This window comes from Durio zibethinus, unplaced genomic scaffold, assembly GCF_047325235.1.
Source record: "Durio zibethinus cultivar Kanyao isolate XHJ-2024 unplaced genomic scaffold, ASM4732523v1 HiC_scaffold_172, whole genome shotgun sequence".
Lineage (NCBI taxonomy): Eukaryota > Viridiplantae > Streptophyta > Magnoliopsida > Malvales > Malvaceae > Durio > Durio zibethinus.
Window position 1 is genome coordinate 37,501 of NW_028322795.1, and position 12,270 is coordinate 49,770.

The following is a 12,270-nucleotide window of genomic DNA, read 5'->3' on the forward strand; positions in this document are numbered from 1 at the left end:
GCAAAAAAAAAAAACTATATTGACAAAATGAATAATCATATATATAATAATATCATATAATAAGGAGTATTGATTATCGAACCGATTCGCCGGTATGTAGAAATTGATGGACAATTTATTCTATATCAAACTATAAGTATTTCATTGGTTCATAAAAATAAACATGAAATTAATCAAAGACGCAAAAAAAAAAACTATATTGACAAAATGAATAATCATATATATAATAATATCATATAATAAGGAGTATTGATTATCGAACCGATTCGCCGGTATGTAGAAATTGATGGACAATTTATTCTATATCAAACTATAAGTATTTCATTGGTTCATAAAAATAAACATGAAATTAATCAAAGACGCAAAAAAAAAAACTATATTGACAAAATGAATAATCATATATAATAATATCATATAATAAGGAGTATTGATTATCGAACCGATTCGCCGGTATGTAGAAATTGATGGACAATTTATTCTATATCAAACTATAAGTATTTCATTGGTTCATAAAAATAAACATCAAATTAATCAAAGACGCAAAAAAAAAAAAACTATATTGACAAAATGAATAATCAGATGAGAATAATATCATATAATAATGAATAATCCAGAAAAAAAAAAAACAAAAAAAAAAAAATTAGGGGGTTTCTTATGATTTTCAAATCGTTTATACCGAGTAATCTAATATCCTTATTCATGAGGATAATCAATTCAGTCCTGTCAGTCCTTGTGGTCGGACTCTATTATGGATTTCTGACCACATTATCCCTAGGTCCCTCTTATCTCCTCCTTGTACAAACTTGGGTTATGGAACAAGGAGAAGAAGGAAACGAGAAGAGGGCAGCAGCAACAACTGGCTTTCTTATGGGACAGCTCATGCTGTTCATATCGATCTACTATGAGCCTCTGCATTTAGCATTGATTAGACCTCATCTACTAAATGTCCTAGTTCTACCGTATCTTTGGTTTTATTACTTCTGGAACAATGACAAAGACTATTTTGATTTTTTTGATTATTATGCAGGAGAGACTGCCGGAAATTCAATGCGTAATCTTAGGATTCAATGTGTATTCCTGCATAATTTAATTTTTCAATTAGTCAACCATTTCATTTTACCAAGTCCAATGTTAGCCAGATTAGTCAACATTTATATGTTTCGATACAACACCAATATGTTATTTGTAATAAGTAGTTTTGTTGGTTTTTTAATTGGTCATATTTTATTAATGAAATGGGTTGGATTGGTATTAGTCTGGATACAAAAAATTTTATTAATGAAATGGGTTGGAGTGGTATTAGCCTGGATACAAAAAAGGACTTTTCTTAGGTATTATATAGTTATTCGATCTAATAGGCATCTTATATTCGAACTTACAAAGTCTATTCCTCGAATCTTTACTCTTCTCTTTTTTATTACCTGTCTTTACTCTATAGGTAGAAAACCGTCACACATGCTGACTAAGAAACTGACAGGAATTCATCAAAGCCGAAGAAAAGGGCAGGAATTGGAGGAATTGAAGGAATTGGAGGAAAGGGAGGAAGAAACAAACATAGAAATAGAAACTATTTCCAAAGGGGGGGAGGAACAGGTATCCACCAAAGAAAATCTTTCTTATTACCCTTTTTCGAAAGAGACCGACTATAAAAATAGCCCAGTTTATGAAACTTCTTATCTGGATGGGAATCAGGAAAATTCGAAGTTAGAAATAATATCAGAAAAAAAAGAATATAAAAAATTATTATGGTTTGAAAAACCTCTTGTGACGCTTATTTTTGATTATAAACAACGGAATCGACCTTGGCGATATATAAAAAATAATCGGTTTGACAATGCTCTAAAAAATGAAATGTCACAATATTTTTTTTATACATGTCGAAGTGATGGAAAAGAAAAAATCTCTTTTACATATCCACCTAGTTTAGCAGCTTTTGGAGAAATGGTACAAAAACAAATAGATTTTTTCACACCAGAAGAATTGTTTTCTGACGAATCGTATACTGATTGGAGTTTTATCAATGAACTAAAAAGAATAAATTTAAGTAAGGAGTTTATAAAGAGAGTCGAATATTTAGATAAGGAATATTTATATAAGGAATCTTTTGATCTGGGCATACTTGAAAAAAGGACTCGATTTTCTAATTATGAAACTAATGAAGAAACTAATAATGAAACTAATAATGAAACTAATAATGAAACTAATAATGAAGAAACTACTACTGAAACTAATAATGAAACTAATAATGAAACTAATAATGAAACTAATAATGAAACTAATAATGAAACTAAAAGAAATAATGAAATTAAAAGAAATAATGAAACTAATAATGAAACTAATAATGAAACTAATAATGAAACTAAAAGAAATAATGAAACTAAAAGAAATAATGAAACTAAAAGAAATAATGAAACTAATAATGAAACTAATAATGAAACTAATAATGAAACTAAAATAAAATACTTGCCTAAAATATATGATCCTTTCTTGCAGGGACCCTACCGCGGAAGAATCAAAAAATTGTTTTCACCTTTAAGTGAAAAAACAAACACGGATCCGTTTTGGATAAATAAGATTCATGTTATACTTCTTGCTACTGATTATTACGAATTTGAACAGACAATAGATACACTCAAATCATTATCAACAGAAAAAGAACTTTCTTTATTGACAGAAACAGAAGATGAACAGACAATAGATACACTCAAATCATTATCAACAGAAAAAGAACTTTCTTTATTGACAGAAACAGAAGATGAACAGACAATAGATACACTCAAATCATTATCAACAGAAAAAGAACTTTCTTTATTGACAGAAACAGAAGATGAACAGACAATAGATACACTCAAATCATTATCAACAGAAAAAGAACTTTCTTTATTGACAGAAACAGAAGATGAACAGACAATAGATACACTCAAATCATTATCAACAGAAAAAGAACTTTCTTTATTGACAGAAACAGAAGATGAACAGACAATAGATACACTCAAATCATTATCAACAGAAAAAGAACTTTCTTTATTGACAGAAACAGAAGATGAACAGGGAAATATCGATTCCGAGGATCGAGTCAAAATTTTGAAATTTTTATGCAATATAGTTATAACTAATCCCGACAATCAAACAATTATAAAAAAATCTAATGGAATAAAAGAAATAAGTAATGGAATAAAAGAAATAAGTAAAGAAGTTCCTCGATGGTCATACAAACTACTCGACATTTTCGAACAACACCATAGAGGAGGCGAGGAACACATGATAACAGATTATGCAATTCGTTCAAGAATCTTCCGGTACGCAATAGTTTTTTCTAAGGAGGAGTTAAAGGATGATTTTTTTCTACCAAACGATATAGAAAACGACCTATCTTTGATGGAATATTCGCCAGAACCGAATTTTCGTCGAGACATAATAAAAGGTGCCGTGCGTGCCCAAAGACGTAAAATAATTAATGGGGAACTGTTTCAATCAAATGTGCATTCCCCACTTTTTTTTGACAGAGTAGACAGCCTCTTCTTCAGAGTGTTCAGATCTTTGTATTCTGATATTTCTTGGCTGATAAAACTAATATCTCGAAATTGGATATGGAAAAACAAAGAATCACAAATTTCTGATTATACAGAAAATGAGGAGGACATAAGAGAAGAAGACGAAGAGATAAGAGAAAGCATAGAAAAGATACAAGAAAGAGACAAAGAGGAAGAAAAAAGAAGAGAAAGCATAGAAGAGATACAAAAAGGAGACAAAAAAGAGAAAGAAAAAAGAAGACAAGAGTCAGAGGCAGATGACTTCCTGCTGGACGCAGCAGAATTTTGGGATATCGTCTTTTTTGGTCAAGGACCAAGGGGCATCATGTTAATAGCCCAATCGATTTTTAGAAAATATATTCTATTACCTTCATTGATAATAGCTAAAAACATTGTCCGTATATTATTATTTCAAATTCCTGAGTGGTCCACGGATTTCAAGGGTTGGAAGCGAGAAATACATGTTAAATGCACTTATAATGGTCTTCAATTCTCCACAAAAGACTTTCCAAAAAATTGGTTATCAGAAGGTATCCAGATCAAGATCCTATATCCTTTTCGCCTGAAACCTTGGCGCGGATCTAAACTGAAACCCTCTCATAAAGATCCAATGAAAAAAAAGCATAAAGATCCAATGAAAAAAAAGCATAAAGATCCAATGAAAAAAAAGAAAGTTAAAAAGAATGATTTTTGCTTTTTAACAGCTTGTGGACTGGAAAGTGACTTACCTTGCGGTCCTCCTCGAAGACGGCCTTCGTTTTTTCAGCCTATTTTTAACGAACTAGAAAAAAAAAGTGAAAAATGGAAAATTTTTAAAAAAGGAAAAAAATTGTTTCGAAAAGTCTCAGGAGAAACAAAAATTCCATTTGTAAAGGGAATAATAAAAAAACTTTCAAAAAGAAATCCAGTTTTGGAGTTGAGAGAAGAATTGGGCGAAACTAAAAAAGATTTGGGCGAAACTAAAAAAGATTCGATAATCAGTAATAAGATGATTGACGAATCATCCCTTCAAATTCAATCTATGGAGCGGACAAATTATTCATTAACAGAAAAAAAGATAAAAGATCTGACTGAGAGAACAAACACAATCAAAAATCAAATAGAAAAAATTATAAAAGACAAGAAATTAGAATCATCAAAAAAATTTTGGAAAATATTAAAAAGAAGAAATATTCGATTAATCCGTAAATTCTATTTATTTATAAAACTTTTTATTCAAAAGATATACATAGATATTTTTCTATATATCATTAAATATATCATTAATATTCCAAGACCCAATCCACAACTTTTTCTTGAATCAACAAAAAAAATGATTGATAAATTCATTTACAATAATGAAGCAAATCAAGAAAGAATTAATAAACCAAATAAAAATACAATTCATTTTATTTCAACTATAAAAAATATAAAAAACTCACTTTCGAATATTAGAAATCAAAATGCAAAAGCTTTTTGTGACTTATCCTCCCTCTCACAAGCATATGTATTTTACAAATTATCACAAACCCAAGTTATTAAATTCAAACCTATCCTTCAATATCACGGAACATCTCTTTTTCTTAAAAATGAAATAAAAGATTATTTTGAAGAACAAGGAATATCTCATTCCCAATTAAAACATCATTATGGGTTAAGACAAAAAATCTCTGGAATAAAGGAATGGAAAAACTGGTTAAGGAGTCATTATCAATACGATTATCAATACGATTTAGTTCAGAGTATATGGCTTAGATTAGTACCAGAACAATGGCGAAATAGAGTCAATCAACACTATATGGCTCAAAATAAAGATTTAACAAAATGGGATTCAGATGAAAAAGAAAGATTAATACATTACGAAAAAAAAAATGATTTTCAAGCGAATTCATTACTGAATCAAGAATATAAACTGAATCAAGAACAAAAACGGAATCAAGAACAAAAATATAAAAAAGATAATTTTAAAAAACACTATAGATATAATTTATTATCATATATATTTATTATATATCAAGATATGAGGGACTCATATACTTATGGATCACCATTACAAGTAAATAAGAGGGAAGAGATTCCTTATAATTACAACATGGATAAACGAAAATTTTTTGATATATTGGGGGATATTCCTATCCATAATTATCTAACGGGGAAAACGGGGAAAACGGGGAAATTTTCGCATAGAAAATTTTTTAATTGGAGAATTCTTAATTTTTGTCTTAGAAATAAGACCGATATTGAGTCCTGGGTCGATACCAGTACCAAGAGTAAGAAGACCAGTACCAAGAGTAAGAAAACCAGTACCAAGAGTAAGAAAAATATTAAGACTGTGATTAATAATTTTAATAATTATCAAATATCGAATCTGGAACTTTGGTTCTTCCCAGAATTTGTGCTACTATATAATGCATATAAGGTTGAACCATGGATCATACCAATAAAACTACTTCTTTTCAATTTTAATTTTAATGGAAAAAAAGAGGATCTTGTATCAGATGCAAAAAAAAAAAGAAAATTTAGATCCGTTCTCTCAAATCAAGAAAAAGATGTTGAAGAAGATTATGGTAAATCATCCAATCAAGAAAAAGGTAAATCATCCAATCAAGAAAAAGGTAAATCATACAATCAAGAAAAAGATGTTGAAGAAGATTATGGTAAATCATCCAATCAAGAAAAAGGTAAATCATCCAATCAAGAAAAAGGTAAATCATACAATCAAGAAAAAGATGTTGAAGAAGATTATGGTAAATCATACAATGAAGAAAAAGGTAAATCATACAATCAAGAAAAAGATGTTGAAGAAGATTATGGTAAATCATACAATGAAGAAAAAGGTAAATCATACAATCAAGAAAAAGATGTTGAAGAAGATTATGGTAAATCATCCAATCAAGAAAAAGGTAAATCATACAATCAAGAAAAAGATGTTGAAGAAGATTATGGTAAATCATCCAATCAAGAAAAAGGTAAATCATACAATCAAGAAAAAGGTAAATCATCCAATCAAGAAAAAGGTAAATCATCCAATCAAGAAAAAGGTAAATCAGATCAAGAAAAAGGTAAATCAGACAATCAAGAAAAAGATGTTGAAGAAGATTCTGGTAAATCAAAAAAACATAGAAAGGAAGACGAGAGCAAGAGAGAAGCTCGTTTATTCCTACAAAAGTATTTGTATTTTCAATTCGGATGGGATGCTGATTCTTTCGATGAAAAAATAATCAAAAATATCAAAGCATATTCTTTCATTCTTGGCCTGATAAATATGAATGAAACTTTTCTATACTCTGTTAGAAGAGGAGGAACGAATCTGGATATTTTGATGGATTCGGCGGATAAGTTACTTTTAACTTATCAATACCTACTCAAAAAAGGAGTATTGATTATCGAACCAATTCGCCGGTATGTAGAAATTGATGGACAATTTATTCTATATCAAACTATAAGTATTTCATTGGTTCATAAAAATAAACATGAAATTAATCAAAGACGCAAAAAAAAAAAAAGACGCAAAAAAAAAAACTATATTGAAAAAAATAATTTTGATGAATCCATTGCAAGACATCAAAAAATGACTGAAAATAAAGACAAAAATCATTATGATTTGTTTATTCCTGAAAATATTTTATCCCCTAACCACCGGAGAGAATTGCGAATTCGAATTTCTTTCAATTCAAGGGATAAAAATGGTATGCATAGAAATCCAGTATTTTTAAATAATGTAAAAAACTGTGGTCAAGTTTTGAATAAAAACAAACATCTTGATAGTGATAAAAAGAAACTAATTAAATTAAAGTTCTTTCTTTGGCCCAATTATCGATTAGAAGATTTAGCTTGTATGAATCGCTATTGGTTTAATAGTAATAATGGCAGTCGTTTCAGTATGGTAAGGATACATATGTATCCGCGTTTGAAAATTCGTCAATGGTACATTTTTCCATATATTATGATTGAAAACCGGATTGATTAATTTTATTTGAAAAAATTATAAAGTTCATAACGAACTTAAAATCATTGTGCATATTAAAATGAATGGTATTATTATTATTACTGATCAGTAAAATTCACATTCAAAAAAAGGGGGAGAGAAATTTTTGTTTTATGGTAAAAAATTCATTCATCTCAGTTATTTTTCAAGAAAAAAAAGAAGAAAACAAGGGGTCCGTTGAATTTCAAATAGTCAGTTTCACCAATAAGATACGAAGACTTACTTCACATTTGGAATTGCACAAAAAAGACTATTTATCTCAGAGAGGTCTACGTAAAATTCTAGGAAAACGTCAACGGCTTCTGTCTTATTTATCAAAGAAAAATAACATACGTTATAAAGAATTAATTAGTGAGTTGGATATTCGGGAATCAAAAAATCGTTAATTTGATTGAATTAGTCGATTTATTATATTTTTCATTTTGATGTACTTCTTTTCGTTTTCAACAATTCATGTAAGAATGAATCGAGGAAAAACTTATGAATCTATCAGCTACAGAAAAAGACCTTATGATAGTCAATATGGGACCTCACCACCCATCAATGCACGGTGTTCTTCGTCTCATCGTTACTCTAGATGGTGAAGATGTTGTTGACTGTGAACCAATATTAGGTTATTTACACAGAGGAATGGAAAAAATTGCGGAAAACCGAACAATTATACAATATTTGCCTTATGTAACACGTTGGGATTATTTAGCCACTATGTTCACGGAAGCAATAACCGTAAATGGACCAGAACAATTGGGCAATATTCAAGTCCCTAAAAGAGCCAGCTATATCAGAGTAATTATGTTGGAGTTGAGTCGTATAGCTTCTCATCTATTATGGCTTGGACCTTTTATGGCCGATATTGGTGCACAGACCCCCTTTTTCTATATTTTCAGAGAAAGAGAATTAGTATATGATCTATTCGAAGCTGCCACCGGTATGAGAATGATGCATAATTATTTTCGTATCGGAGGAGTAGCGGCCGATCTACCCTATGGCTGGATAGATAAATGTTTGGATTTCTGTGATTATTTTTTAACAGGAATTGTTGAATATCAAAAACTTATTACGCGAAATCCTATTTTTTTAGAACGAGTTGAAGGGGTAGGGGTTATTGGTGGAGAAGAAGCAATAAATTGGGGTCTATCCGGCCCAATGCTACGAGCCTCTGGAATCAAATGGGATCTTCGTAAAGTTGATCATTATGAGTGTTACGACGAATTTGATTGGGAAATCCAGTGGCAAAAAGAAGGAGATTCATTAGCTCGTTATTTAGTCCGAATCAGTGAAATGACGGAATCCATAAAAATAATTCAACAGGCCCTGGAAGGAATTCCGGGGGGTCCCTATGAGAATTTAGAAATCCGATGTTTTGATCGAGAAAGGGATCCAGAATGGAATGATTTTGAATATCGATTCATTAGTAAAAAACCTTCTCCTACATTTGAATTACCGAGACAAGAACTTTATGCGAGAATGGAAGCCCCAAAGGGAGAATTAGGAATTTTTCTGATAGGAGATCAAAGTGGTTTTCCTTGGAGATGGAAAATTCGCCCGCCGGGTTTTATCAATTTGCAAATTCTTCCTCAGTTAGTTAAAAGAATGAAATTGGCTGATATTATGACGATACTAGGTAGCATAGATATCATTATGGGAGAAGTTGATCGTTGAAATGATAATTTATACAACAGAAGTAGAAGATATCAATTCCTTTTACAGATTGGAATCCTTAAAAGAGGTCTATGGGATCATATGGATGTTTGTCCCTATTTTGACTCTTGTATTGGGAATCACAATAGGTGTACTAGTAATTGTATGGTTAGAAAGAGAAATATCTGCAGGAATACAACAACGTATTGGGCCTGAATACGCCGGCCCTTTGGGAATTCTTCAAGCTCTAGCAGATGGAACAAAACTGCTTTTCAAAGAGAATATTCTTCCATCTAGAGGAAATACTCGTTTATTCCGTATTGGACCGTCTATAGCAGTCATATCCATTTTACTAAGTTTTTCAGTAATTCCTTTTAGCTCTCGCCTTATTTTAGCCGATCTCAATATCGGTATTTTTTTATGGATTGCCATTTCAAGTATTGCTCCTGTTGGACTTCTTATGTCAGGATACGGATCAAATAATAAATATTCCTTTTTAGGTGGTCTGCGAGCTGCTGCTCAATCGATTAGTTATGAAATACCATTAACTCTATGTGTTTTATCAATATCTCTACGTGCGATTCGTTGAAATATAAACTTTTCTTTTCCCTATTCCTTTCGTTCTATAAAATAAGCTGAATGGATTGAATAGATATCTTCGTTATTTTATTATCCTTCAGGTTGATAAACTAAATTAGATAGTTATATATGAGTGAAAGAAAGCAGCTTATAAATTCGCAGTAAATTAAACAAAAAAAAATTTAATCTCATTTCCTATGTACAAGAGTTAAGTGGAAGAAAACATAAGTGGAAGAAGTCTTTACCCCAAGACGGGTTGATTAGTCAATCTAGCTTGAAGCGGGCTCAAAAGATCAACCGTATAGAGTTTTGGCTATCCTTTGTATAGATTCCCATACATGTATTGCCAAACCAAACGGGGGATTGAACAAAAAAATGAGTGGATGGTTAGGAACACCAAAATACACAAAGGATTAGTAATGGAGATTATGTAAATTATATAAAAAGGATATTTCTGGATAACATAAAAAGAATACTAATTGGGGCTTTAAATTAGTAGAAATGAGTAGGCAGTACTACCCACGATTCCGGTCCAGAGTATGCTCCTATCCACCGATTAAAGTAATGACTATCAGGAACGAAATAATCCTTTACTATTTTTTAGTTTAAGCCCCCATTCGTAATTTTCTCAGATCAGAAAGAAGAATAGGAACGAAAAAGAAAGAATAAAAAATAAATATTTTTTTTTTTTTTATTCTTTCTTTCATATATATAGAGAGATATAATCTGTGTCATGATTTATGAGCTAATGTAATATTTAATTTTTTTCGTAATCGAAAACAATGGGTTGAAATATCTATTGATATTTCTACAAGAAGTATTTTATTGAAGGCTTAAGTTATTACTCAACAAATAAAAATTGAAATTAGTAACGGGCGAGATCAATTCAGAAGCACTTTTTTTATTCTTCATAATATAGCAGACAGAATTCCATTGGTATAATTTTGGACCTTCCAATCCATTTTTTCTCTATCTATTCTACAACCATACGAAGAGAAATAATACTGATTCGGTCCTTAAATTTATTTGTGACCCACGAGGAGCCGTATGAGTTGAAAACCTCATGTACGGTTTTGGACTAGCGATGGGAACAGTGATGTTATCATCGACTATAATTATCTAACAGCTCAAGTACAGTTGATATAGTTGAGGCGCAATCAAAATATGGGGTTTGGGGATGGAATTTGTGGCGTCAGCCAATAGGGTTTATCGTTTTTCTAATTTCTTCTCTAGCAGAATGTGAGAGATTACCTTTTGATTTACCAGAAGCCGAGGAAGAATTAGTAGCAGGGTATCAAACCGAATATTCGGGTATCAAATTTGGTTTATTTTATGTTGCTTCCTATCTAAATCTATTACTTTCTTCCTTATTTGTAACAGTTCTTTACTTGGGGGGTTGGAATATTTCCATTCCGTACGTATTCGTCCCTGAGCTATTTGAAATAAATAAAATGAATGGAATCTTTGGAACGACAATTGGTATCTTTATTACATTAGCTAAAACTTATTTGTTTTTGTTTATTTCTATCGCAACAAGATGGACTTTACCTAGGTTAAGAATGGACCAATTATTAAATCTTGGATGGAAATTTCTTTTACCCATTTCTCTCGGTAATCTATTATTAACAACTTCTTTCCAACTTCTTTCACTGTAAAGAAAAAAAGAATACGAGATTCATGACTTGGTTCAAACAAGAGAAAGAAACAAACATAAAATTATTCATAGATATTCACGATATGTTCCCTATGGTAACTGGGTTCATGAATTATGGCCACCAAACAGTCCGAGCAGCAAGGTACATTGGTCAAGGTTTCATGATTACCTTATCCCACGCAAATCGTTTACCTGTAACTATTCAATACCCTTATGAAAAATTAATCGCATCAGAGCGTTTCCGTGGGCGAATCCATTTTGAATTTGATAAATGCATTGCTTGTGAAGTATGTGTTCGTGTATGCCCTATAGATCTGCCTGTTGTTGATTGGAAATTTGAAACGGATATTAGAAAAAAACGATTGCTTAATTACAGTATTGATTTCGGAATTTGTATATTTTGTGGTAACTGCGTTGAGTATTGTCCAACAAATTGTTTATCAATGACTGAAGAATATGAACTTTCTACTTACGACCGTCACGAATTGAATTATAATCAAATTGCTTTGGGCCGTTTACCAATGTCAGTAATTGACGATTATACAATTCGAACAATTTTGAATTCGCCTCAAAGAAAAACTGAGTAAGTAAACCTCCTATTCTATTAAAGAGAAATTTCCAATTCTTTTAAGGTTCCGTTTTGGTTTAAGTTAAAAGAATATTTGGTTTGACTTAAAAGAATGAGGCCTTTACTCTTTGTTTGGTCAATAAATAAAAATTCAATTACAAATTAACTGGTTGATAAGAATTTCGAATTCATTTTTCTTGAAAATCTATTAATATATTCGTAATTATTTCGAAATATATAGTTTCAAAAAACAAAATACCCTTTCGAACCGAACAAAAAAAAAGAATTAAAAACGAAACAATAATTGTACTTAGATCAATTCACACCT

The 12,270-nt window shown here is 30.8% G+C and overlaps 1 protein-coding gene across 1 annotated transcript; it reads left to right on the forward strand.

Annotated features, from left to right (window-relative positions):
* Positions 1-7,564: 7,564 nt before the first annotated feature.
* Positions 7,565-12,213, forward strand: LOC149509439 (NAD(P)H-quinone oxidoreductase subunit H, chloroplastic). Its single transcript, XM_089757723.1, has 2 exons — positions 7,565-9,716; positions 10,837-12,213. Exon 1 carries the CDS (start codon positions 7,981-7,983, stop codon positions 9,160-9,162), a length of 1,182 nt encoding a protein of 393 aa, XP_089613849.1. The 5' UTR covers positions 7,565-7,980; the 3' UTR covers positions 9,163-9,716; positions 10,837-12,213.
* Positions 12,214-12,270: the final 57 nt, after the last annotated feature.

Excerpts from the sequence above, each read along its gene's own strand:
- LOC149509439 (XM_089757723.1), top strand. The coding sequence starts at position 7,981 with ATGAATCTATCAGCTACAGAAAAAGACCTTATGATAGTCAATATGGGA.